The sequence below is a fragment of the Schistocerca nitens genome, chromosome 5 (assembly GCF_023898315.1).
Source record: "Schistocerca nitens isolate TAMUIC-IGC-003100 chromosome 5, iqSchNite1.1, whole genome shotgun sequence".
NCBI classification, from domain to species: domain Eukaryota; kingdom Metazoa; phylum Arthropoda; class Insecta; order Orthoptera; family Acrididae; genus Schistocerca; species Schistocerca nitens.
In genome coordinates this window covers 639,236,475-639,264,442 of record NC_064618.1, presented here as the reverse complement: position 1 = coordinate 639,264,442, position 27,968 = coordinate 639,236,475, and the positions used below count along the sequence as shown (strand labels likewise).

Genomic DNA, 27,968 nt, shown 5'->3' with positions numbered 1-27,968 from the left:
TCGATGACAGCGCTCTAACTCCATGGGGGCAGGAAAGGGAAGCTGTGTGCCACCTAGCCCCTTATGCCAACGAACCCCGGTCCCCCTTACTTTAAAAATACTGTACAGCCATGCAACACAATCCTAAAAGTGTTGTTATTTTCATTTTAAAACTGCCAACGAATAATTTTCCCTGAAATAAAAACACATGGTGTGGCTGCGGGGCTCCTGCTAGCGCAGGGCACGTAGCATGTGCTACGTCTCTCACTGGTGTACGTCGTTGTCTTGCCGCTGTCCAGAGTAGAGTCCTGCAATACTGTTTTTCCATGTTGCAGGCGCACTGTGCCCGTGGCTGGCCAGCCCCGGAGAGTCCCACTGGAGGCTGGTGCTGTGTGTGGCGAGCGCCGTCGCAGCGGCCACCGTGATCGCCATCCTGGTCATCATACTCCGACGCAGCGACGGCAATGCCGTGGACACCCGCCCTGCTAGACCTCCGCAAAGTCAGTACCTATATCGATCCCATTCTACTTTCCGGTCGAATCGTGCTTTTTGCATCATCTCTGGTATTTGCTAGAAATGGTTGAAGCTTTTCACTACGCCGACCATCGTTTCTCAAACTCGGCAACAATACGTAATTGTGTAGAGTAGGGAGGCTGCTACTGGAGAGTTAAAACGATGTGGGACGTGTTAAGCGGGCACACACTTGTGCAGAGAAGGATTTACAGTCTCTATAAACTTTGCCCCTAATTCCTCTATGTCCATCACACGGGAACTATGTGATTGCAGTTCATTGCCTAAGTGTGATGTTAACTGCTTATTCGCTCTTTCTAGCAGAAACGCGCTCTCCTAGTCGTCTTGACTGATTCATTAAGTGGAAGCCTCTCCCTGCTGTTCGCGGCCGCTGTAGCAAGATTCTGTAAAGACATGGATAATTCGTGAATAAAAGTTGGACGTATCAACATTGAGTGATGCGGTCGTATGAAGCATTTAACTTGCTCTTAAAAATTATTGTTACATTCCGGTTATTGCAGCTGACTATTATTTACAAACGTCTCTCCGTTAGCAAATATGGGTTTATTTGCACATTTTGGACAAACATTTAAGACATACAGTTTAACGGACGAGGCGGCGACAATCCCATAGACGCTCTTTAAACCTGCACCCTCAAAAGGAACAATTACTTCGGAAATTTTAACAACAGTTTTTCAGCGTTCTTTCAAGCTCCTTTGAATGTAAATATACAGATCGAAAAATCCAGGGCTTCTGTCAGTTTTTCAGTTCGTTGCCTTTTCTCGAGTTATTAGCCCATGGCTTCTCTTCTGGTTTTGAGATTCTTTGTCTCGTTGACAATGAATAATTTAATGAAGCACTTTCCATTGAACGTTTATTTTCTACTCTCAAATGCAAACAGACAATAGCACAGACCAAGTATGAAGACTTTTAAATATGCCTGACATCAGTGATGCCAAAATCAAATCTGCGCACGCATAAACAGAGGCCTTCATGTTAAGCAGCTAGTTAGTGATGTGACTATCAAAGCATCAGACGTGCTAATAGCGTTTCAATTCGTCGGATGTTTTTTAAATTGTTAATTTCGACTGAAGTCGAATTTATTAATTTAGTCATTCATAATACAAAAGAGGGTACCTCATAGAATGACCGTTCTCTATGCGTTAAAATGATGTTTATAGGATATTAATGGAACTTTTACGTGAGAATAGACATGCTACAAACATTACAATAATAAAATTTCCATTATTTACCGAAATTGAGTAGATGTGATTGTTATGCATATTACATAACAGCTGGTCTAAGACACATAAATCTGCAATCGTGTGAAGTCCCACTGGCTTCCTTTACACCTTGCCACATATGTCAATGAGCGCTCACAGAAACCGTTCTCCGAAGGTCAACATACCTCGTAATATATTAAAGGAGTTATTAAAGTTTGTCCTTATACTTAACAGTATATCAGCGAATGCGAACAGACTGTTATCTGACGATACTCAGTTCTTAAAATATGTCTTTGTAGTACAGACTGGTTTTAATTCCAAAATCATATTTCTCGTAATATAACCTAACAGTGAGTCGACAAGCGGGAGTAGAAGTTCTTTTAGGTGTATTAAGCCTACAACATTTCATGAGGCCGATGAAACACTTCACTTTAGAAATAAATAAAATCGCCTACTACATTTCTTGGCAATAGTTTTATACTCACGAAATTACACATCCTGCTGACATTAGCTTCCTTTGATGAACTCCCTTAAACAGATTTGTGATAGGAAAACTCATTTTCTTATATAGTCAGACTACTCAAGAAACGTCGTCCGTCGTACGATTTTCGTCAGTGACATATTTTTCTTTCTTCTGCGTAAATGACATCCCTGATCTTACCATTATTCTCTGAAAAGCAAATTCCTAACATTTTTGTTTACTTTCACGTGCAATAATCCTGTCTGAAGCGACTCTTCAGCTGCAAACACACATGTGCTTCTTCTTTTTATTGTTAGTTTTAGTAAATCTAATCAAGTCAAAGATTGTCTAGAAAAACTAAATCAGAACTTACAGAGGCAAGTTCAGTCCAATAACAAAACGTAAGTTTATTTCAGTAAAATATGTAGAGGATCTGTGAAACTGAGCTTTTGGCCTAATAAACCTTTCTTCTATTGCACTAAGCCCTTGACTTAATTTTAAAAAAAGTAGATGCTTGTCACTTGTATGTTAGTCAGTAACAAAAACTGTTTTCTGCTGAAGGCCAAAGCTTCTAACAGCTACCTTTCTACACCTGCAACTACATACACAATCCGCAAGCTACCGCACGGTGCGTGGCGGAGGGCTCCTTGTACCACTATTAGTCTTTTCCTTTCCTGTTACACTCCCAGATAGAGCGAGGGAAAAACGCCTATCTGCATGCCTCCATACGAGCTCTGATTTTTCTCCTCGCTGTCCTTACGCGAAATGTATTTTGATGGCTTTAGGATCTTTCTGCTGTCAGCCTCAAATGCCGGTTCTCTAAATTTTCTCAATATTGGTCCTCGAAGTGAACGCCGCTTAGCCTCCAGGGATTCCCATTTGAGTTCCCGAAACATCTTCTTAATGCCTGAGTGTTGTTCGAACATACAAGTAACATATCGAGCAGCCCGCATTCGAACTGGTTCGACGTTTTCCTTAAATCCGATCAGGTGCAGATCCCGAACACTCGAGCAGTACTCAAGAATAGATCGCACCAGGGACCAGAGAGAGCTAAGGAAAAACGACTATCGGTATGCCTCCATATGAGCCCTGATTTTTCGTATTTTATTCTCGGTGGCCTTGCATTTCCTATACAGATGAAATACACTTTTCCTAAAATTCTACCAATAAACAGAAGTTGACCATTCGCCTTCTCTATCACAATCCTCACATACTCGTTTCATTTTATATCGATTTGCAGCGCTATGCCCAGACATTTAAACGACGTGACTGTGTCAAGCAGGATACTACGAACGGTGTATCCGAACATTATGGATTTGTTTTTCCTACTCATCCGCATTAATTTACATTTTTCTACATTCAGAGCCAGCTGCCATTCATCATACCATTAGAAATTTGTCAGTTCATCTTGTGCTATCCTACAGCCACCCATTTTCGACACCTTCCCGTACACCACAGCGTCATCAGCACACAACTGCAGACTGCTGCCCGACCGGTCCGCCAGATCATTAATGTACGTATAAAAAATAATAGCGCTCCTATGACACTTCTCTAGGACTCTCCCGACGATACGCTTGTCTCTGATGGACGCTCGCCGTCGAGGACAAAATACTCGGTTATATTACTAAGGAAGTCTTTGAGCCACTCACATATCTTGAACCTGTTCTGTTTGCTCATATCATCGTTAACAATCTGCAGTGGGGTATCGTGTCAAAGCCTTTCGAAAATCTAGAAATAAGGAATCTACCTGTTGCCTTTCATCCATAGCTCGCAGTATATCGTCTGAGAAACTGGGAAGATAAGTTTCAAACGAGCGATGCTTTCTAAAAATGTGCTATTCGTGGACATAAGCTTTTCGGTCTCTACAAAATTTATTATATTTGAAGTCAGAATATGTTCTAGAATTCTGCAGCAAACCGATGTTAGAAATAGTGGTCTGTAACTTAGCGGGATTGTCCTTTTACCCGTCTTGTCCACAGGAGTCAACGGCGCTTTTTTCCAGTCGCTTGGAACTTAGCGCTGGGCTAGAGATTAGTAATAAATGCAAGCTAGGTAAGGGACCAGTGTCATAGAGTACCATTTATAAAAGCGAATTGGGTTTCCATCGGACCTGGCGACTTATTTTCTTTCAATTATTTCAACTGTTTCTTCACGCCAAGGATGATTATTACTATGTCGTCCACGCGGGACTCTTTGCGATGGTCAAACGACGGTATGTTTCTTCGATTCTCCTGCGTGAACGATTTCTTAAACACGGAATTTTAAACTTTAGCTTTCGCTTTGCTATCTTCTTCAACTGCCACTCCAGACTGGTCAACGACTGACTGGATGGAAACATTAGACCCATTTATCGATTTTACGTAGGGCCAGAATTTTCTCGGGTTCTCTGCCAGATCTTTTGCTAGGGTATGATGGTGATAGTTGTATGCTTCGCACCTAGAACTTTTCACAGATGCACGAGTGTCTACTAACATTTGTCTGCCGTCACCTGCGTGTTCTGCTCTGAACCGAGAGTACAACAGCCTTTGTTTCCTCAGCATCTTTACCGTCCTTAATCCACTTACTGGGCACATACTTGTGCAGAGAACGATTTACAATCTGTTTAAACGTTGCCCCTTATTCATCTATGTCCATCATACGGGAACTATATGATTGCAGTTCATTGCCTAATTCGCTCTTTCACACAGAAACACTCTCCTAGTCATCTTGACTGATTTATTAACTTTCATAACCATAATCGTTATATCATGATCTCCGTCTCTATATTGACGACATCGATAAGTGCAGCCTGTTTCTGTAACTACAAAGTCTAAGATATTTCCATTGCATGTGTGCTTCCGAACTTAGCTGCTCAAGACAAATTCTGGAAAACGTATTCGAAAGTACCTTGCAACACTGTCTGTCCAAACGCCCTGAAATGAATCCATGGACCTACTAATCTATGCTCGGTAGGTTAAAGTTGCCTCCAACCAGTATTGCATGATCTGGTTATTTACGCACTACTGGCCATAGACTTTCTTTGAATAATACTAGAACTGTCACAGCGGAATCGGGTGGCCGGTAAAAAGATCCAATAAATTAACTTTGTTTCACCTAGGCCTGTTGTACGTGACCAGAGAACTTCACTGTCACATTCAATTTCAGTTTCAGTATTTTTGTCAACTACAGTGAACAGTCGTCCCTCTCCTATGGTGTATAATGTGCACTTCCGATAAACGTTCCATGACTCACTAAATAGGTTAGAATTTTCTACTTCGGGTTCTAGCCAGCTCTCGGTTCCAAGAATAATTTGAGCGTGAGAATTTTCCCGGAGGACAGTAAATTCTGGAGCTTTGTTACGAATACGTCGACTGCTTATTGATAAAATTCTGACAGTCGAAGTGTCTTTACTCTCAGCGCAGTCTGATATCCTTATCTGTATATCGACTGGCGAATGCTCATCAAAGTACCTCAATTACCGTGTAGCCCAAAAAACACCCATGTACACTCCACAAATACTCTGGTACCCGAGTAACTGCTCCCTTTGTGTAGTGCAACCCTGAGTCCGCAGCTCGTGGTCGTGCGGTAGCGTTCTCGCTTCCCGCGCCCGGGTTCCCGGGTTCGATTCCCGGCGGGGTGAGGGATTTTCTCTGCCTCGTGATGACTGGGTGTTGTGTGATGTCCTTAGGTTAGTTAGGTTTAAGTAGTTCTAAGTTCTAGGGGACTGATGACCATAGATGTTAAGTCCCATAGTGCTCAGAGCCCAGTGCAACCCTGACTTATCAAGGGGAGTCCTACAGTTCCCATACTATAACGTAGGTCTAGAAATCTGCAGCCAAGACTGCCACAGAGTCGACGAAGGCATTGGTTGAGACCCTCCACTCTGCCCCATACCAAAGGATCCTGATCAACTCTGGAACAATGCTGCAAATTGGGAGCTCCGCTTGCACCCCGTGCGCGAGGCCATCAGCCTCTACCACTTCCGCCAGCAGCCTGCATGAACTGAGAATGCCATCAGAGCCCGTGCGAAAGACGTCGTTGATGTCGACGTGAACCACAACTTACAGACGACTGCAGCCTGCGAGCTCGACAGCCGCAGGCGAGGCTACCTCCACATCTCCAGTGAGGCTCCCCGCCATACATAAAGAGAGCACATTGACTTTCTTTCCAGCCCTGAACGCTATCTCCCGAAGGGACTCTATAATGCGTCTAAAGTTGGAGCTTCCGATGACTAGTAAATCCTTCCCCCCCCCCCCCCCCCCCCCGTGTACCAGCTCGGATCCTACTGAAGAAAGGGCCACGTGTCCACTCAGTGGGCGACCAGGCAAGGTCAGACTGTGAGAGCGGATCCACAGCGTCGGGTACACTAGGAGGTGCCTCAGCAGCAGAGCCTGTGGGCGAAAAAAGCGATACCTGAGGTGTCTCATGCGGTGCGCCAGATTCTCCATCACTGCCAGACCAGCCTGAAGGCTGGTGACCGTAGCCAAAACCACATTTATCTGTTCGTGAACTACAGCCAGCTCCTCCGTCCACCCACGGCACACAAACATCCTGCCCATCCTAGAAAGACTAAGTGAAAAAGTAAACTATAAAAGCTGACAGACACCCCGATATGAAGGATGTTACCTTCATGACGTGTCATCAATGGACACTGATATCTTAATGAACTGCATAGTTGGCTGTTCAGGAGAAATGACAACTGAGCTACAGACTACCTGAATTTACACTTATAAAACGCGAGATTAAAACTTTAAGTACAAAAATGCGCACGAAATTTAAGCAACATATACTACTAAGAATACAGAGGAGAGGCTAAATATGTAATTTACCTTTCCTTCTAACTAGGGAACCTCCCCATCGCACCCCCCTCAGATTCAGTTATAAATTGACACAGTGGACAGGCCTTGAAAAACTGAACACAGATCAATCGAGAAAACAGGAAGAAGTTGTGTGGAACTATGAAAAAATAAGCAAAATATACAAACTGAGTAGTCCATGTGCAAGATATGCAACATCAGAGACGATGTTAGCGTATCAGCGCAGTGGTCCCGTGGTTAGAGTGAGCAACTGCGAAATGAGAGGTCCTTGGTTCGAGCCCTCCCTCAAGTGAAAATTTTACTTTCTTTATTTTCGCAAAGTTACTATCTGTCCGTTAATTCATTGACGTCTCTGTTCACTGTAATAAGTTTAGTGTCTGTGTTTTGCGACCGCACCGCAAAACCGTGCGATTAGTAGACGAAAGGACGTGCCTCTCCAATAGGAACCGAAAACATTTGATCGCAAGGTCATAGGTCAACCGATTCCTCCACAGGAAAACACGTCTGATATATTCTTTACGACACTGGTGACGGCATGTGCGTCACATGACAGGAATATGTTGTCGACCCACCTAACTTGCACACTTGGCGAATGGGTAAAAAGATTCTTCTACCTTGCCCGATTTAGGTTTTCTTGTGGATGTGATAATCACTCCCAAAAAAGTGATGAAAACATAAGAGTTTGTCACATAAACTGCAACAAATGAATGCAACAGTTTCACAATCGCACAGTTTTCCCTGTTCTCTGTCAAAACATATGTTTTTTACGTTTTCAAATGTTTCCATGCGTAGACCGTCAAATCCTGTATATGTCCAAGCAAATCTGAACATGTCCTGGAATTTTGGAGAGCGAAGTTGATTATGTGCGAGTGCCTGAACTTTGATAATTATCTGAAAATAAAAAATTAAAATTTTAACTCGAGAGAAGATTTGAACCGAGGACCTCTCATTCCGCAGCTGCTCACGCTAACCACGGGACCACGCCGCCCGTAAGCTGACAATCTCCTTGATGTTGCCTACCTTGCCCATGGACTACTCAGTTTGTATATTTTGCTTATTTCTTTCATAGTTCCACACAACTTCTTCCTGTTTTCTCGATTGATCTGTGTTCAGTTTTTCAAGGCCTATCCCTGTGCCAACTTATAACTAAATCTGAGGGGGGTGCGATGGGGAGGTTCCCTTGTAAGATAAAGCTTACTCAATTAACACAGGCCAAATTGAGGATTGAAAACTATGTTCCCGGCTCTTTAATTATCATATGCTGCATTCTATTTGCAACGGCGGGCTGTTTGTCTGTTGGAACTTGCATATCTCTCAAAATTGTTCAAATGTATGTGAATTCCTAAGGGACCAAACTGCTTAGGTCATCGGTCCCTAGCCTTACACACTACTTAAACTAACTTATGCTAAGAACAACACACACACACACCCATGCCTGAGGGAGGACACGAACCCCCTGCGGGAGGGGCCGCGCAGTCCGTGACATGACGCCCTAAACCGCGCGGCCACTCCGCGCCGCACATATCTCTGTGGCTTTTCTTAAACACCACCGAGCGAGGTGGTGGCGCGGTTAGCACACTGGACTCGCATTCGGGAGGACTCGGTTCAAACCCGCGCCTGGCCATCCTGATTTAGGTTTTCCGTGATGTCCCTTAATCGCTTCAGGCAAATGCCAGATGATTGCTTTGATATGGCACGTCTGACTTCCTTCCCCATCCTTATCTAATCCGATGTGTCCTGTGACATCGCCGTTTGGTCTCCTCCCGCAAATCAACCATCCAACTATCCTTAAGCACCTCGTAGAGGTCGATAATATTGCGCAAAATTTCCTGATGCGCAATGGTACTGAACTTATTAGGGTGAGACTGACAGGCTGAGCAGTGATTTTGAGAACGTCAAAAACTTTTGAAATATTTTGCGCTGCCCGGAAGCATTGTACCGCCTGTGCTCAGTATTGACAATATTCTTGACAGTCTCTCACGTGCTACGTAGACCAAGGAGGTTAGGTTTGTTGTTGTATGGAAAATGAGTTCAAAACAAGACGAAATTCCATTATTGTTAGAGAGCATCGAAATGTATAGATCATTGCCAACATTGCAGTATGTTGGGGCAGATGAGTACAAAAAAGAAGTGTCAACAACCAACGATGAATCGTATGATTCGCTGCTGAGAAAATATGGGGAATGATTGTCAGGGAAGACATTTTTATAAGCGTTGACTTGGTGGAACACGTCTTTCATTGTATGAGTTTGTTTCTTGGTGATGGTAATATGGTTGTCCGCAGAAATTGTCTGCTGGAAGGGGGGTGGGTGGAGGGGGGGAGGGCGGGTAAGTGCCTACGTATGGGAACCTCCAATGTATGTGGAGAACCATTCCCAGTAATGCAGCAAATTTTGGATCATCAACACACAAAAAGCTATGACACTCTTTCTCACGTTTTTTTTATACACATAATGGGCTTTCTCGTAATTATTGATCTATCTTGCCCTCAACTGCTAGTTTAACAATACTCTGTTTCAGGAGTCTGTCACAATTTCAAGCCGGCCGCGGTGGTCGTGCGGTTCTAGGCGCTCTAGTCCGGAGCCGCGCTGCTGCTACGGTCGCAGGTTCGAATCCTGCCTCGGGCATGGATGTGTGTGATGTCCTTAGGTTAGTTAGGTTTAATTAGTTCTAAGTTCTAGGGGACTGATGACCACAGCAGTTGAGTCCCATAGTGCTCAGAGCCATTTGAACCATTTTCACAATTTCAACTGCGTTAGAATGTTAGCGAAATGAATATTTGTAAACTCGGCTGTGTTTAAACAGAAAAATCAGATTTTAACATGTCACCAAAAGATGTTACCCATTACTCGAAATTCGTCAGTCCTTCATGAATCCATGTCTCTTCAACTACCTTCTTGGTATGGCTGACAACTCAAGACCAATCCTGTGATGTAACATTTGCAGTACGTTTTTTGTCAACATTTCAGCCTCACTGAGCGTAAATGTCGTTGTTTTTGCCACATCACTTTTTACCTTGGCCGATAAACTCTCAGTCGGATTTAAATGAGCTTGATACGGATGAAGCCGGATTAAATTATGTCCTTTAGCGTTCGCCAGTTCGTCGATATGGCAGCGTGGAGTTTTTGGCTTGTAAGGTACTAGAAGTTCCCATAACTCCGCCCTACAAAAGCTAGATTCAACTTTATCCAATACTACATTTATTTGGACCCGAAGCAAAATATCCGATTCCTCCACGCATTGTTGGAGCTTTATCCGTCACAATGGAAGGGTGTGGCGTGTTCTCCATTACCACTGTCGAACCTAAAGGAATATTTTGCATCAGAACAGTATCCTTGCAGCCGGTGAACATTTTTTTGGACGACTACTTTTATTGCGAATCTCGCGTTCAGACGTGCTGCAGTGTTATTATTAATGCAAAGCCAACACAAAACATTTGTTCACATTACCTGACTACTGCAGAGCACTTCAACACCAGAAAATAGCACTTTACAACGAGAGCTAAGGAACGAAGGTCCATCTAACGAGTGACATCACGTGGTACTGTTTATCCACAGCATGGCAACAGGGCGCTGTACCAACCGAACTGTTCAGGTACACTTGTACTCTGCCCAACACTAAAGTGTGATGTCAGTTCCACTTCTTTTGTCAGCATTTCTACCTCACAGAGAATAAATTTCTTGTTGTTTTTTGACACATTACTTCTCTCGTAGGCCTATGTATTCTCTGTCAGATTTTAATAGTTTGCCCAGTCTACGACGTCCTATATCTGTAATGAAGTGTAGCCGCCCAACCCCACAACGGTGTGGCCGTGCGGTTCCAGGCGCTTCAGTCTGGAACCGCGTGACCGCTACGGTCGCAGGTTCGAATCCTGCCTCGGGCATGGATGTGTGTGATGTCCTTAGGTTAGTTAGGTTTAAGTAGTTCTAAGTTCTAGGGGACTGATGACCACAGATGTTAAGTCCCATAGTGCTCAGAGCCATTTGAACCAACCCCACAACGGCTGGACGTGGTTTCACTTTGGTTTCGCCACATGTTGAACACACTCACAACAGCACTCGTCGTACACCCGACAAGTCGTGCAGTTTCAGAAATGCTCTTGCCGAGCCTCCGGGCCAACACAATCTGTCCTCGGTCAAACTCGGATAGATCGCGCGTCTTCCCCCATTCTGCACACGGACAGCACGCTCACTGATACTACATGTACCGTGCGTGTGTCTGACTAGCAGTCATTCCTCGCCAGGTGACGCTGCTATCGAATGGACGGGTATAAATCGATCGGTGGTCATAATGTTCTGGCTGATCATGTACGTTTAGGTGTTCTAACAAAAAACGTTGAAATTTACTTTCCTTAGAAAGCAGAGAGTTCCGGAAAAGATTGAAATTTGACGTAAACAATATTTCTGGAATGAAACTTACTGGCAAATTAAAACTGTGTGCCCGACCGAGACTCGAACTCGGGACCTTTGCCTTTCGCGGGCAAGTGCTCTACCATCTGAGCTACCGAAGCGCGACTCACGCCCGGTACTCACAAAAAGTTTGGAAGGTAGGAGACGAGATACTGGCAGAAGTAAAGCTGTGAGTACCGGGCGTGAGTCGTGCTTCGGTAGCTCAGATGGTAGAGCACTTGCCCGCGAAAGGCAAAGGTCCCGAGTTCGAGTCTCGGTCGGGCACACAGTTTTAATCTGCCAGGAAGTTTCATATCAGCGCACACTCCGCTGCAGAGTGAAAATCTCATTCTGGAAACATTTCTGGAAGTTTCGAGGATTTTTGAGAATTTTGTGACTTTCGTCCAATGAGCTAAAAAGTTCCGCATGGCACGTTGTGCTGTCATAACTCCGACATCTTCAGATTACTGAACGTTGGTGAACTGCGTAGTATTGAGAATTATGACTATTTATTGGCTACTAAAAGTTGCAGTTCCTTAGATACTAGGTCACTAGTTTTATACTTGGGCTGCCTCCTGCTGAAAAAATCAGGTATATGCATGTATGCCAATTATGAACAAAATGTATTTTCTGTTAGCTGTGTTATGGCGCGCTTGGCAGCAGCGTGTATATTATTAAAAGAATAGTATAAGGCAGATAGCTTATACGAATTTATTTAGAAGCCTCAGACAGACCTATTATAAGGAACCTGCTGTGTAGCGGGAAACGGAACGCTTTATGGACATTGCTGAAATCTATATTGCAGCCTGTCTTTTAAAACCGCTTTTTCAGGCTGAATCACATTGCGCAATATTACTAACGTTCTCCCTAGACTGCTCAATAACATTGTGCAATACTTTTGTGGTTCGGAAAGTTGGACGAAAAAGACGCTGCTGTTGTGATAATTGATGTACTTCGTTGCAGGCAGAAAAAAAAGTATAGACGAAAAATTGGTTCAAGGAGCGTCAAAGATCACACACGAAAACTGCTGAGACAATTCTTCACTTACATTGCTGCAAAACTCACTGGAATTCTCGTTTCATCAACTACTGACGAGCCTTAAATATTACATAATTTCATTTAAGAAAACTGTAGTTGCTCGTATGTCACGGTAGATATGGAAGTTTTGCATATTACTCAGTGGTAAAATACTCTCCTCTTTGCGTGCTATCATTTCCAAACTCTTGTTTTGGTATCGCAGACCGCTTATGAGATGTAAAGTGGAGATATCAATATTTCAATTTGGCTTAATCATTGGCGCATGCGTTCGTTAAGGAGCCCTTTACATACCTTCCATTTTCTCGACACTGGAGACAGATAGCGATATCCTTCCACATTTAAAGAATAATTAAATATGTTACCTAAATTTCGTGTGCAGCAACGTATGAGCTAGCACGCACCAAACGCAAACTCATAGCGACCCCTATTTTTCATTACAAACTTGAACAATTTCTTGCAGTAGTTTACTAATATTGAAATCTCCCTTACCGAAATGACAGGCAGTTCATCATGAAGCTGATGAATAAAGCTATAAAGGTGTGCGAGAATCAGATTCTGTTCCTTCAAAATCCGTTGAAAATGATTGCAGATCGACTGGCTTGCTGTTCACGCTGTCATGTGAGCTTGATAAATTCTGTAACATGGCTTTATTGTCACCTCCTAATACGTTCAGCACACGCTGGCGACTATGCTTCTCTCCACTTGCTCCGTACTGAACTGTCAACAGTCACAACTAATTTGAAACTCACTAGAGAGCTGAACTATGGCTCCTCAAGACAAGGGCATGCAACTCTCTCTCCCCTCCATAATGATTGAATGTTATCTGTTCTGATTGACTGGAAAATACTCTGGCCAATAAGCTTTTCACAGACCTTTAGGTAATTTCCCTACTTGATCAGTCTTCAAATCCGAAGTTACTTTAAACAGTTTCTAAACTCTGTATTTCCCAAAAAGCAAATTAACTAAAAATAATCTCATATTTACATGTCTTAAGTGCAGGAGTAAAGATCTTACTCCTAGGATCCTTAAATTAGCTATTTTCGATTAAGCATAACAGCCACGTATCTGACTTACTGCTCAGTTACACTATATGATTCACATGCTCATTCATCATTAATTATTAACAGATTTCAAGGTTAATAGACCACATACACGTTTCGATCACTCCCACATTCAACCTGACAGAATAACAAACGAAAATAATAATGTCAAGCAACTGAAAAGAATAATTACTGTTTGAAAACTGATACATTAGGTAATTTTTATTGTTGTAAACATGACACCGTTTAATAAACTATTTAGTGATGAAGCGTTTAATTTAAACCCAATTCTGATACACTTACAAAAACATATTAAAGCTCAGTGTCGGCTGCTGCAGGAAACGAATTCCCACACATTACTCCACTTTATCAGTGAGCTGCGCCATTTTGTGCTGGCTCCTCTAGCAGCCTGCTATGATACTGTGCCACAGGGATTTCAATGTGTACCATGACTGCAGGCGTGTACCTAAAATTGATTAAGTCACTTTATTTTTTCGAAGTGATAATTGTTGTTGTTGTTGTGGTCTTCAGTCCAGAGACTGGTTTGATACAGCTCTCCATGCTGCTCTGTCCTGTGCGAGCTTCTTCATCTCCAAGTACCTACTGCAACCTACATCCTCCTGAATCTGCTTAGTGTATTCATCTCTTGGTCTCCCTCTACGATTTTTACCCTCTAAGTTGCCCTCCAATACTAAATTGGTGATCCCTTGATGCCTCAGAACATGTCCTATCAACCGATCCCTTCTTCTAGTCACGTTGTGCCACAAACGTCTCTTCTCCGCAATTCTATTCAGTACCTCCTCATTAGTTATGTGATCTACCCAACTAATCTTCAGCATTCTTCTGTAGCACCACATTTCGAAAGTTTCTATTCCCTTCTTGTCTAAACTATTTATCGTCCATATTTCACATCCAAACAGGGCTACACTCCATACAAATACTTCCAGAAAACACTTCCTGACACTTAAATCTATACTCGATGTTAACAAATTACTCTTCTTCAGAAACGCTTTTCTTTCCATTGCCAGTCTACATTTTATATCCTCTCTACTTCGACCATCATCAGTTATTTTGCTCCACAAATAGCAAAACTCCTTTACTACTTTAAGCGTCTCATTTCCTAATCTAATTCCCAGAGCATCAACTGATTTAATTCGACTACATTCCATATCCTCGTTTTGCTTTTGTTGATGTTCATCTTATATCCCCCTTTCAAGACACTGTCCATTCCGTTTAACTGCTCTTCCAGGTCCTTTGTTGCCTCTGACAGAATTACAATGTCATCAACAAACCTCAAAGTTTTTATTTTCTCTCCATGGAATTTAATTCCTACTCCAAATTTTTCTTTTGTTTCCTTTACTGCTGCCTCAATAAACAGATTGAATAACGTTGGGGATAGGCTACAACCCTGTCTCACTCCCTTCCCAACCACTGCTTCTCTTTCATGCCCCTCGATTCGTATAACTGCCATCTGGTTTCTGTACAAATTGTAAATAGCCTTTCACTTCCTGTATTTCACCACTGCAACCTTCAGAATTTCAAAGAGAGTATTCCGGTCATTTTTGTCAAAAGCTTTCTCTAAGTCTACAAATGCTAGGAACGTAGGTTTGCCTTTCCTTAATCTATCTTCTAAGATAAGTCATAGGGTCAATATTGCCTCACGTGATCCAACATCTACGGAATCCAGACTGATCTTCCCTGAGGTCGGCTTTTTAAAATTCTTTTCTTCATTTTCTTTTTATTGGTTTTTAAATATACCACTAAGAAAAATTATTTGTTGTCATGTCATGTTAGAAAAATATCTAGTGGTAAGAAGTGTGAGTTCTGTCAGTTAAATTTCCTGTCTGGACTTTTGTAATTTGTTTTCTTTGTGCAAACAAAATATCAGATTTTTAATTTTTTATATTTCATGTGTGATACTTTATTTCATGTGTGATACATAACATGGTCACTATGTGAAGCAAAATTGTAACTCGAAATTATAGTATGATTGATTACATGATGGTTGAGTATCTTGTTAAATACGATTTGGGGCACATGAAGATTGATTCCAGATTGAGGGAGCAGAATGGAATATAACAGCAAAACTTTTCACGATGTATTTTAAATGGCAGCCCACACAGGCTATCAACTTAACTCAATATCAAATAACAGTTTCTTGGGAGTTTAGTTTCGTCATTGACATTGTTGAGGGGATAGTGACGTCATTTTCTAACATGGGAACCATTCATGTTCCAGTAGCGAATTTTATGCTTTTGTTTCTTCTCAGGCTTTATTTTAATGTTTATTTCGTTTTTATGGTGCATTGCAAAGGCTTCATGACGACGCGTATATTTTTCTTATGAGTGTCCTTCCACAAAATAGACCATATGTGTGAAAGTTTTAAATGATTTAGCTTTTACTGTACTTGGTCGTAGAAATTCTTGCACTATGCATAAATAGGAACATAAATTGATGAATCCATCTTCATTAAATAACTTTTTTTTAATATATTGTCAACTGGTCATTCTCAGAACGAATATTTCCTGATCAGCTTAAATTAATTAAAGTAGTACCTACACACAGAGAGGGAAAGGATGATGATCATAACAACCGCAGACCATTATCCTTAGTATCAGGCTTCTCCAAAATATACTAAATGCTCATGTACAAAGAACTAAATGCTTACCAGGAAAAGTACAGGGTGGGGGCAAATTAAAGTACCCCAGTGAACAGAGTTCCAGGGTACAAAGAAATGCAGGAGAATAAAGGAAGTACAGTACTAACTTGGCGATAGTAGATGTTGAAAGTGACCATCATTCATTTCTTGGCACTTTTTGGTCATGGTCAGCAAATTGCTGAAGTCGGATTGAAGCTAGACTGCGGGAATTGCTGCAATCTCATCTACAATGTTCTGCTGCAGTTCTTGAAGACTATGAGGGTTGTTAGACTTGAGGGCTCCCCCAACAAGGTAACTGCGCACAGACAGATCAAGTGTCGTGGGTGGCCAGGTAGGCCGCAAGCAGACTGACCTCTGCTAACAACTCTGTCAGTTGTAAAGATTGTGCTCAAAGGTTTGGCCGGCTGTATGGGCAGTTGTCTCATCCTATTGATAGTAAATGTATGACTTTTCCTCCTCCGTTAATGCTGCCACAAATGGTTTCAAAATGTCGGCAGTGCAATGTGCCAAAGTCATCATCTTATGAACGAAGAAGAGACCAGTAATGCAGCGTGCAGACACTGCACACCAAACTCCAACCCTCTAATCATGCAGTGGTGTTTTGTGGAAGTTAAGCGCATTCTCTGCTGCCCAGAACCTGTGATTCTGTAATTTGACATAACTACTCAGGTGAAACCACGCTTCATCAGACATAAAGAACAGATCTATGTCCAAGTAATTCGTTGTTACCTCAGTGAGCAGCCACTCACAGAACTGGCGGCGCTGAGAAGCATCTGCTGCTTTTAATGCATGGACAACAGACATTCGGCAGGGATGCAATGCAAGTGCAGGTGAAATGTTTGTGTGATATGCCAGTCGCTTGCGACAGGCATCGGGTTGATTTGATAGGACTCTGAAGTACACTCCTGGAAATGGAAAAAAGAACACATTGACACCGGTGTGTCAGACCCACCATACTTGCTCCGGACACTGCGAGAGGGCTGTACAAGCAATGATCACACGCACGGCACAGCGGACACACCAGGAACCGCGGTGTTGGCCGTCGAATGGCGCTAGCTGCGCAGCATTTGTGCACCGCCGCCATCAGTGTCAGCCAGTTTGCCGTGGCATACGGAGCTCCATCGCAGTCTTTAACACTGGTAGCATGCCGCGACAGCGTGGACGTGAACCGTATGTGCAGTTGACGGACTTTGAGCGAGGGCGTATAGTGGGCATGCGGGAGGCCGGGTGGACGTACTGCCGAATTGCTCAACACGTGGGGCGTGAGGTCTCCACAGTACATCGATGTTGTCGCCAGTGGTCGGCGGAAGGTGCACGTGCCCATCGACCTGGGACCGGACCGCAGCGACGCACGCCAAGACCGTAGGATCCTACGCAGTGCCGTAGGGGACCGCACCGCCACTTCCCAGCAAATTAGGGACACTGTTGCTCCTGGGGTATCGGCGAGGACCATTCGCAACCGTCTCCATGAAGCTGGGCTACGGTCCCGCACACCGTTAGGCCGTCTTCCGCTCACGCCCCAACATCGTGCAGCCCGCCTCCAGTGGTGTCGCGACAGGCGTGAATGGAGGGACGAATGGAGACGTGTCGTCTTCAGCGATGAGAGTCGCTTCTGCCTTGGTGCCAATGATGGTCGTATGCGTGTTTGGCGCCGTGCAGGTGAGCGCCACAATCAGGACTGCATACGACCGAGGCACACAGGGCCAACACCCGGCATCATGGTGTGGGGAGCGATCTCCTACACTGGCCGTACACCACTGGTGATCGTCGAGGGGACACTGAATAGTGCACGGTACATCCAAACCGTCATCGAACCCATCGTTCTGCCATTCCTAGACCGGCAAGGGAACTTGCTGTTCCAACAGGACAATGCACGTCCGCATGTATCCCGTGCCACCCAACGTGCTCTAGAAGGTGTAAGTCAACTACCCTGGCCAGCAAGATCTCCGGATCTGTCCCCCATTGAGCATGTTTGGGACTGGATGAAGCGTCGTCTCACGCGGTCTGCACGTCCAGCACGAACGCTGGTCCAACTGAGGCGCCAGGTGGAAATGGCATGGCAAGCCGTTCCACAGGACTACATCCAGCATCTCTACGATCGTCTCCATGGGAGAATAGCAGCCTGCATTGCTGCGAAAGGTGGATATACACTGTACTAGTGCCGACATTGTGCATGCTCTGTTGCCTGTGTCTATGTGCCTGTGGTTCTGTCAGTGTGATCATGTGATGTATCTGACCCCAGGAATGTGTCAATAAAGTTTCCCCTTCCTGGGACAATGAATTCACGGTGTTCTTATTTCAATTTCCAGCAGTGTATTTTCTTGTGAACTGCAGCCACATTTTGCGGTGTGCAGGCATGTTTCAGAACGTTCTTTGATTTGTTCAAAACAGATCCTGTCTGACCCCTTTTTCAGACTAAGCATCGCATAGCACTCTTTGCTGGCACTTTGACACCATTGAACTTCTCAGCAAACAACTGACCAAACCGTTTCCAAGACTTTGTTGTCAAGTAACTTCCCCCAGTTAACACCCGCCGCTCGACAGTGAGTACGATCCTCATGGCACTACTCCACTCACACTGACACAGCCCGCACTGTGCTCTAAATCAATGTGGTTTAAGTGACGGACATACCTGCGGTGTGCACATCACAGAGCGTGCTTAATGCATACATTCACGTCGAATCTATCCACTCCTCCAGGCCACTTTTATTTGCCCCATCCTGTGTAATATAGTAACCCCAACACAGCATGGATACCAGAAAGGGAAATCAGTGGGAATGCAACTGAATCGTTTACAGAATTTATTGTACATGCCTAGGAGAACAGGATGGTAGTGTTTGGAATTTTTCTTGACTTAGCCAAGGCGTTTGACACAATTAATCATGCAGTCCAAGGAAAGAAACCAGAGAATTCTGGTATTTGTGGACAAGCAGCCAACTGGATAACGTCTTATCTCAGTAACAGGAGATAATATGAAACCATTAACAGCTTATACAGATAGGAAGTTGGGAGCATTAAGTATGGTGTTCTTCAAGTATTTGTAATGGTACCTATGCTCTTCAGTTTATTTGTAAATCATGTACAAACGTATGAAAATAAAAATGATACTGTATGCAGTTCATATAACTATGCTAAAATTTTCCAATAATTTTGAAGCGCTTGAGAAAAAGCCTTTCATATCAGTCAATAATAAAGCACAATGGCTCATGGAAAATTAATTATTAATCAGTAAAAACTATGTACATGGTTTTCAAAGCGCGACAAAAAGAACACTACATACATGGTTTTCTGGGTGAAAAAGAACTGGAAGAGGTAATATCAGTTACGTTTTGCGATATAATGATAGCCAGTAAGCTAAATTGGTAGATGTAGATAAATACTGTTTCCAATTAGCTAAACTCAGCGATATTTGTAATAAAACAACATGCTCATTGTGCACATCAAGACGTCTTGTGCACTGTCTGTCATGGACTTTTTGAGCCATCTATGGAATATGAAACTACAGTTAGGGGGAACATAACCATCACAGGAATGGACAGAATAATATTCCAACTACAGGAAAGACAACTATTTGAAATATGTTGAAATAGAAGCAAAAAGAATCTTATACGTAGAAACTGTTTCAAAGATCTTAATATTCTGACATTTCCATCACTATGTATATTCAAGACCAATGTGAGTACATTACAAGATCCTAGAAACTGAAGACTAATGAGACTGTTCATCCTCATACAAAGAATAGAAAACAATTGCGGTGCATTTCACATAGACTTCAGATTTTCAAAAAAGGAACTAAATGTTCCGGTAGAAAGTAAATCGAAACACTGCCGAGATACTTACGAAATCTCAAAACATATGTTCCCAGAAATCCTAAAGAAGATTTTAATAGAGGAAGAGTTCTGTAGTGTGGCTCAATACATGAACAGACTGTGTAGAAAAGTTCGTGACGTCAGTGATAAATTTTATGTACCACAGTAAGAGAAAACAGAATTAGAAATTATATTAGAAAGTAAACTAGATTTAAAACGACTCATTTACAATAAAAGATTTATGTCACAAAATTGTATTTTTAAACTCCAGTGTATGTATTGTAAAAGACTGAGCATGATGTAGCATTATGTATACACTATGCAAGCTATTATATGTATTTACTGTGTAGTCTAGATTATAAGTATAATGACGTTTCTTGTGTTACAAGTACGTAGCTGTACAAAAGGTTGTTTACGCGACCAATAAAAACCACAAACACAAGCACTACGACATGTCAGTGTAATGTCTCTTGCAGCGGTCTCTCCGCAATATTTTCAGAAATTTTTTATAAATTATATAACTTAGTACATATCTCGAAATATCTCTTCTTATCTTACCGATTCCTAAACTGTAATATACGATGATTATCAATGCAAAGTAGTTTCAAGCCCTATTATTCCTTGGAGCTTGCATTTACTCCATGGAATAGCTTCTCTGCTATCTATGTTTTCTCCATGGTTATCTCTTATGAAAAAAGAAGGATTGAGATCTTGCCGATTAGCCGTGAAAGAACGAAGATGTATATGTATGTATTGTTGAGATAGTCGCCATCTTGATGAGATTCTATATGAGAAGGAATTTAATACATGAACTAAAGTAAGTGTGAAACTTCCTGGCAGATTAAAACTGTGTGCCCGACCGAGATTCGAACTCGGGACCTTTGCCTTTCGCGGGCAAGTGCTCTACCAACTTTTTTTTTTTTTCATTTTGTTCGTTATTGATCGTTGTGTTTGGTCGTTGCGGACGTCGCAAGACATCCTGTTCAAGTTCGGTGGTTGATCTTTCCACTCAGTTTTTTTATTACAGAGGCCAACCGGCTCTCTGACCGAACACGCTGAGCTACCGTGCCGGCAACTGAGCTACCGAAGCACGACTCACGCCCGGTCTCACAGCTTTATTTCTGCCAGTATCTCGTCTCATACCTTCCAAACTTTACAGAAGCTCTCCTGCGAACCTTCGCGTATTATTTAACTGATTATTATTGACAGTGTCTGCTTACTACGCTGTGTTGCACGGGATCAGTGGGGAACGTCTGATTTACACTGGACGAACCTCGTTTTGTACGCTCAAGATATCCAGTTCATTACTTTCAATAAATGGGCTAACACGGTCTTACAAGCAGATCTCCGGTCTTCCCCATGTGATGACCGAAAGTTAATAGTTATTACAAATGTTTTTAGGAGATCGACTGACAATTTTCGTCGCACCGAGACATCGAAATTGCTTCACTGCCTTATGGAATTTAAGTTAAGCTCAATTTAATCAGGATAGAATAGTATTGAACTGTGTGAATGTGATAAGCCTGCTTTGTGAATGAAAATTCCCTTAATATACGCATGTTTTTTACCATCCTGAATCAGGCCGGTGTGAGAGAGGTTTTTAAATTTCAGATCCCACAAAAAATATTAAAACAGTGCCGTCGCCTTCCATTCCGTTGCCCTTCAGTGTTGGACATCTAACGCTCACAGTGGAAACCAATGTAACGGAACGGAATTGAAGGCGACTGCACCATCGTATCGCGGTACTTTCACACTAGACAGAACGTCAGCACAATGTCATTTCATATACCCCAGTACGAAACGGTAAAGGTGAGGTTATGAAATATCATTTGCTATGCAACTAGTTGGAATATTGTATCAGAATTAAGGAACTAGCAAAGATAAAATATATCATAACAAAATTCACAATTGGTGTTCTTTACAAAGTTTATGTGGTTAACTGCTGGGAACTGAAAGAGCAGGAAAAGTGTTGCGCAAAAAATTCAGAAATATGCGCAACACAATATTTAGAGGGCAATAGACAAAACATTTTTACTCTATCTTTAATGTTTTTTAATAGTTCAAATTAATGTCAAAACCAACTGCATTTAATTTTATTCATCATAATCGATGTTTTTAGAAATCCTGCAAATGTGTTACTCTACTGATGATTTAAATAATAAAACTCTGCGCCAGCTGCGTTTCATCATGCATAGCCCGATATGTTTCAGGTATTTATTCCCTTGGAAATACTTACACTGATATTTTTTATGATGTTTGCATGTGAGTTGTTCTGACTCTCTTCCCTTGCAGTCGTCAAAATGATTTCACTGAAAATATAAATCTTGTGATTTTTAAAAACTAGTGTTAGAAAATGGTATTTTTTGTCTAACTAAAATAAAAGATAAAGCACAATTGATAATTTAAGTAGTTACTAGTGTTAGTAATAGAAGTTATCAGTGGCAGCTTGATGTAAATAATGTATTTCACGAAGAATGGAACTCCTCTGCCTACATCTACGTCTGTATCTGCATAGATACTCCGCAAATCACAGTGTGTTACTATGGCGGGGGGTGCCTTATAGCACGACTACTCATTTGCTTTCCTATTCCACTAGCAGTCTGAGCAAGGGAAAGATTACTGTCTATATGCCTCTATACGTGTCCCAGTTTCCTATCCTCATGGTCTCTAACGCGAAATTTGCGTTGGAAGGTTATCAGTTCTCTAATTTTTCTCAGAAGCGTTTCGTGAGAAGAACCCCGTCTCCACTCCAAGAATTCACATTTGAGTTCATGAATCATCTCCGCAATATTTGCGTGTTAATCCAGTAACTGTTCGAGCACCTCGCTTCTGAATTGCTTCTATGCCTTTAATCCTACGTGGAGGGGATCCCAAGGATTCGAGGAATGCTCAAACTCTTCGTATCAATTTTGATTTCACATAAACAATCAGTGTGAGCGATGATTTTCGTGTGTATGAATTTCTGCACAACGAAGGAGGTACAGTAGCTGTAAGTAGATGGACAAATTTACTATCTTCTAACATTAGTGCTCAAAAGTTACAAGATTTATACAGGTATCTTCCGACTGCAATAAAACCATAAGACGACTACAGGGCAAGGGAGGCAGAACAACACACACAAAAAGATCACACAAAATACCGATGCAATTGCACTTGTTAATGGGAATAAATTATTGAATGCTATGCACGAAAAAAACGTAACTGGTGCAGTGTTTTGTTATTTAAACAATTAAAAACCAACTGTATTTTCCTCTTTCAACAACGCTGATTTTTTCACTATTAACAAGATCAATTTAAGCCCTTATTTGATCTAACGGTAGGCAATTTCCCTGTTCCAAGTATTATGAATCGTAAAACATTCCTCTCATTACAAATGCATGGCCAATTTTGTGCAAAAAATCTCGTAAGAACAATAACGGAGAGTCATGGAAGCATTGCAGTGTGTCATGAAAATGAAGCCAGCAGTGAGAAGAAGACGAACTTAAAATCCACCACAGTAAGATGAGCGAGACTACGTTAACTTCCGATGTTCGAGGACGATGCCACTGGCCGCCCCCTAGCGTCATCTACGGAAACTTCTTCCCGAGGAAACTGCAAAGTTGACGTTGACGTCCATTCTATTCTGTACTTCATTCCGTAGGCGACCTGTGTGAACGACCTTATCTGAAATGCATTGTGGAGTAGTAGATGTCAAGTTTGAATCGATCTACACGATTCCCGCCCAAATGGTGTCTTAAGCCGGGTTCACACATGCTACTAACATGACGCCACATGTTGTGGCTTTCTGTGGTGCAATTATGGCATTAGAACTATAACAAGGGGGGAAGAGACCTAATGTTAATTCGAAAATAGATTTTGCGCAGGGATAACTCAGGCGCCACAAACACAAAATGTTCAAATGTGTGTGAAATCTTATGGGACTTAACTGCTGTCATCAGTCCCTAAGCTTGCACACTACTTAACCTTAAGTATCCTAAGGACAAACACACACACACCCATGCCCGAGGTAGGACTGGAACCTCCGCCGGGACCAGCCGCACAGTGACTGCAGCGCCTTGGACCGCTCGGCTAATCCAGCGCGGCCCTACAAACACGTTTCATGAAAGAAGTAACACTTGTATCGCAAACTAACCAACAATTGGCATGTAAATATCATCTGCAGACGCGCCACTTTTCCAAGATTTTAGAATCTTATTGTATTCGTTGATGTAGGCATTTCGAATAATTAATTTGTAATTTAACAGCCGCCACATCACACACGTATAATCCACAACTTACGCAGTGCTTGATATCACAAACCATAGTTATTACAATTCCTTTTTTTGGTTACATAACTTTATGCAAAATACTAACACTAATTCTTTACAGACGAATGGAAAAACTGGTAGAAGGCGACCTCGGGGAAGATCAGTTTGGATTCCGTAGAAATATTGGAACACGTGAGGCAATACTGACCCTACGACTTATCTTAGAAGCTAGATTAATAAAAGGCAAACCTACGTTTCTAGCATTTGTAGACTTAGAGAAAGCGTTTGACAGTGTTGACTGGAATACTCTCTTTCAAATTCTGAAGGTGGCAGGGGTAAAATACAGGGAGCGAAAGGCTATTTACAATTTGTACAGAACCCAGATGGCAGTTATGAGAGCCGAGGGACATGAAAGGGAAGCAGTGGTTGGGAAGGGAGTGAGACAGGGTTGTAACCTCTCCCCGATGTTATTCAATCTGTATATTGAGCAAGCAGTAAAGGAAACAAAAGAAAAATTCGGATTTTTGTGATAGGCGAGTGCTGATGATGACGTTTTCAGACACGAGCGGCAACCTGACGGTGATCGCCGAGAGCGAGTGGTCGTCGCAGGACATCCGAGACCGGCGCGTCGGCCTGTCGCTGCCCGTGAAGTACGTGATCGTGAGCCACACGTTCTCGGAGGAGTGCGCCGTCTACGACGAGTGCGTGCAGCTGTTGCGCGACTTGCAGCGGCTGCACGTGTCGGCGCGCGGCTACTACGACATCGCGTACAACTTCGTGGTGGGCGGCGACGGCTACGTGTACGAGGGCCGCGGCTGGAACTACACGGCCGAGCGGCGGCCGCCCTTCACCGACAACAGCGTCACGCTGAGCCTGGCGGGCCGCTTCACGCAGGGCCTGCGGCCGCCCTCTGACCTCCAGATGGCGGCGCTGCGGGCGCTGATCCAGGAGGGCGTGCGCCGGGGCGCCGTCAGCGACGGCTACCGCCTGTTCGCGCTCTGCCAGGTCGAGTACAACCAGAGCCCCGGCAGCCTCGCCTACCGGCTGGTCAAGAAGCTGCCGCACTGGTCGCTCTATAGCGGCGCCGCCCACGCCGGTAACTGCACCAGCTAGAAACCGCTTGCTGCATGTGGGTTCCCTCCTACATATCATTATCGGCAGAAATATTCCATACGGAAGTGCCATTGGTTATAACTTGTGCAATATCTGTCTCTTCATAATCTTTGTGTATGCTAGGAAATAAACAAGCAATTGTTTGTGCCAAGGATGAATGCGATCGCAGAAATTTAAGCTGTCCTCTTAGGTTCCTGCCTAACCACACACTCGAAAATCACCACATATTAGGAAATAAAAAGCCAAATATTTGTGACAAGAAACAGTCTGAATTTTACTGCTTATCATTTTACTCGCAGTAATTTAAGTTGACCATTTAGATTCCTGCCTAACCACTCACAGGGAAACAGCCACATATTCGGAAATAAACAGCCAAATATTCCAGAATGAGATTTTCACTCTGCAGCGAAGTGTGCGCTGATATGAAACTTCCTGGCAGATTAAAACTGTGTGCCGGACCGAGACTCGAACTCGGGACCTTTGTCTTGCGCGGGCAAGTGCTCTACCAACTGAGCTACCCAAGCACGACTCACGCCCCGTCCTCACAGCTTTACTTCGCCAGTACCTCGTCTCCTACCTTCCAAACTTTACAGAAGCTCTCCTGCGAACCTTGCAGAACTAGCACTCCTGAAAGAAAGGATATAGCGGAGACATGGCTTAGCCACAGCCTGGGGGATGTTTCCAGAATGAGATTTTCACTCTGCAGCGGAGTGTACGCTGATATGAAACTTCCTGGCAGATTAAAACTGTGTGCCGGACCGAGACTCGAACTCGGGACCTTTGCCTTTCGCGGGAAAGTGCTCTTCCAGCTGAGCTACCCAAGCACGACTCACGCCCCGTCCTCATAGCAGTACCTCGTCTCCTACGTTCCAAACTTAACAGAAGCTCTCCTGCGAACCATGCAGGACTGGCACTCCTGAAAGTTTGGAAGGTAGGAGACGAGGTACTGGCGGAAGTACAGCTGTGAGGACGGGGCGTGAGTCGTGCTTGGGTAGCTTAGTTGGTGCCAGCACGGTAGTTCAGCGTGTTCGGTCAGAGAGCGGGCTGGCCTCTGTAATAAAAAAAACTGAGTGACACGAACAATAACGAGCTTCAACGGATGTCATGTGACGTCCGCTACGACGAAATACAACGAACCAAGAAAAAAGGTTGGTAAAGCACTTGCCCGCGAAAGGCAAAGGTCCCGAGTTCGAGTCTCGGTCCGGCACACAGTTTTAATCTACCAGGAAGTTTCAGCCAAATATTTATTTCATCCCTCAGTTTATAATCATACGAAAATGTGAATAACATCGAATATTACAGAATATACCTACATACACTTGTGATCACACCACTAAAATGGAAGAAGAAAACCTCAGCATATAGCAGCACGCAAACCTACTTCCTTCCATGCCGTTATCCATTACGCTATGCCAAAGTCACGTCCATCTGTATCTTTCGTATCGGTTATCATATAGACTTTTCATAGTTTATATTGCCGATCCATTATTGACTGACATTTAATATAAGGGTGACATGGTGATAATTTTTCAATGCGCCATTGTCTTGAAATGATGTACTGCAAATTGTAATACGAAACAATAAAATACGCCAAAATGAATATGTCGTCTCCCGCATCGGGTCAAACGTAGTAGCAGTATGGTGTAATAGTCACTAGCGCTAAATGGATTTGCTATATTTTTGCCGTTAACGAGTACTGTACCCTCACTCTTGACAACACTCAATATACATGCTGTCTGAAACCTTCAAGTCCGTTCTACACGATTGAATACAGACGAGGCTCATGGTTTCCATACTGCGAGAGGATGCAAATCTTTTACCAGTGTGTGTAAATTCTCGAGGGCCGGAGGGAGACTTGTATCGATTTTTTGTGCCTTTCAATTACATCTTAAAACTCGTGCTTTTCACACTTCTGTCTAATGAATAAGTGGCGAAAACCGTTAAACTACACGTCAAAATTTTGACAAATAACACACTTTATCAAGCAAACATCATTATCTAATGAGGAATTTGTTTGCATCTTAAAGTAACGTAACACATTTCGCGTACTTTTTTCATCTAAATGTTTAGTAAATTCTTGTTAGATGGAGACAAACAGTGGGGAAAGCGTTTTACCGGATAGTTATAATTAAACTTCCCTATTTAACAGGTTATAAGACGGAAACTAATTACCGTACGAGGACCAAACTTGGTAGCATTAATGTCAAGGACATGGGGAAGAGAAATGATGCACAATCAACTCAACTGAAATACTTTTAACTTGCTGCTACGGTACTTTATACCATTATTGCTCCAAAAGGGGCTCAATGTGGCGCTCATCAGTGTCCAGACGAGTCTGAAACCGCAGGACTGCATTGTGCAAAGCAGAACTAAACACAACCAGAAATCAAAGGGAGTGTGATCAAGTGATCGCGCATCTGGAAACGATCGGATGGTAATTCGACCGTTTTCAAACGTGTTGCGGAAAAGCGGGTGAACTTAATGAGCGATGTGTGGTGGGGCCCCATCTTGCTTGAGAACTGTTGACAGATGTGACATGCTGGTGAAGCGTATCGCAGTAACACTGGGCAGCCACACTGCTCGTCTTTGGTCAACCTGTTCAAACAAGAATGGGCCAATGATGAACGTAGCCCTGCAGCCACACCATACTGTGACACATTCACCATCTAGAGGAACTTCATGCACAGTGAATGGAGGTGAAGATAC

General features: G+C 43.1%; 1 protein-coding gene across 2 annotated transcripts in view; it reads left to right on the top strand.

Annotated features, from left to right (window-relative positions):
* LOC126259341 (peptidoglycan-recognition protein SA-like) overlaps positions 1 to 25,413 on the top strand; it is a 202,570-nt gene extending 177,157 nt beyond the window's left edge. For both annotated transcript variants that reach the window (XM_049956051.1, XM_049956050.1), the window contains exons 2-3: positions 315 to 479; positions 24,709 to 25,413. In XM_049956051.1, the coding sequence (XP_049812008.1) occupies positions 315 to 479; positions 24,709 to 25,262 (719 nt within the window). In that variant the 3' untranslated portion in view covers positions 25,263 to 25,413. The remainder of the gene's footprint in view (positions 1 to 314; positions 480 to 24,708) is intronic.
* The last annotated feature ends 2,555 nt before the right edge of the window (positions 25,414 to 27,968 follow it).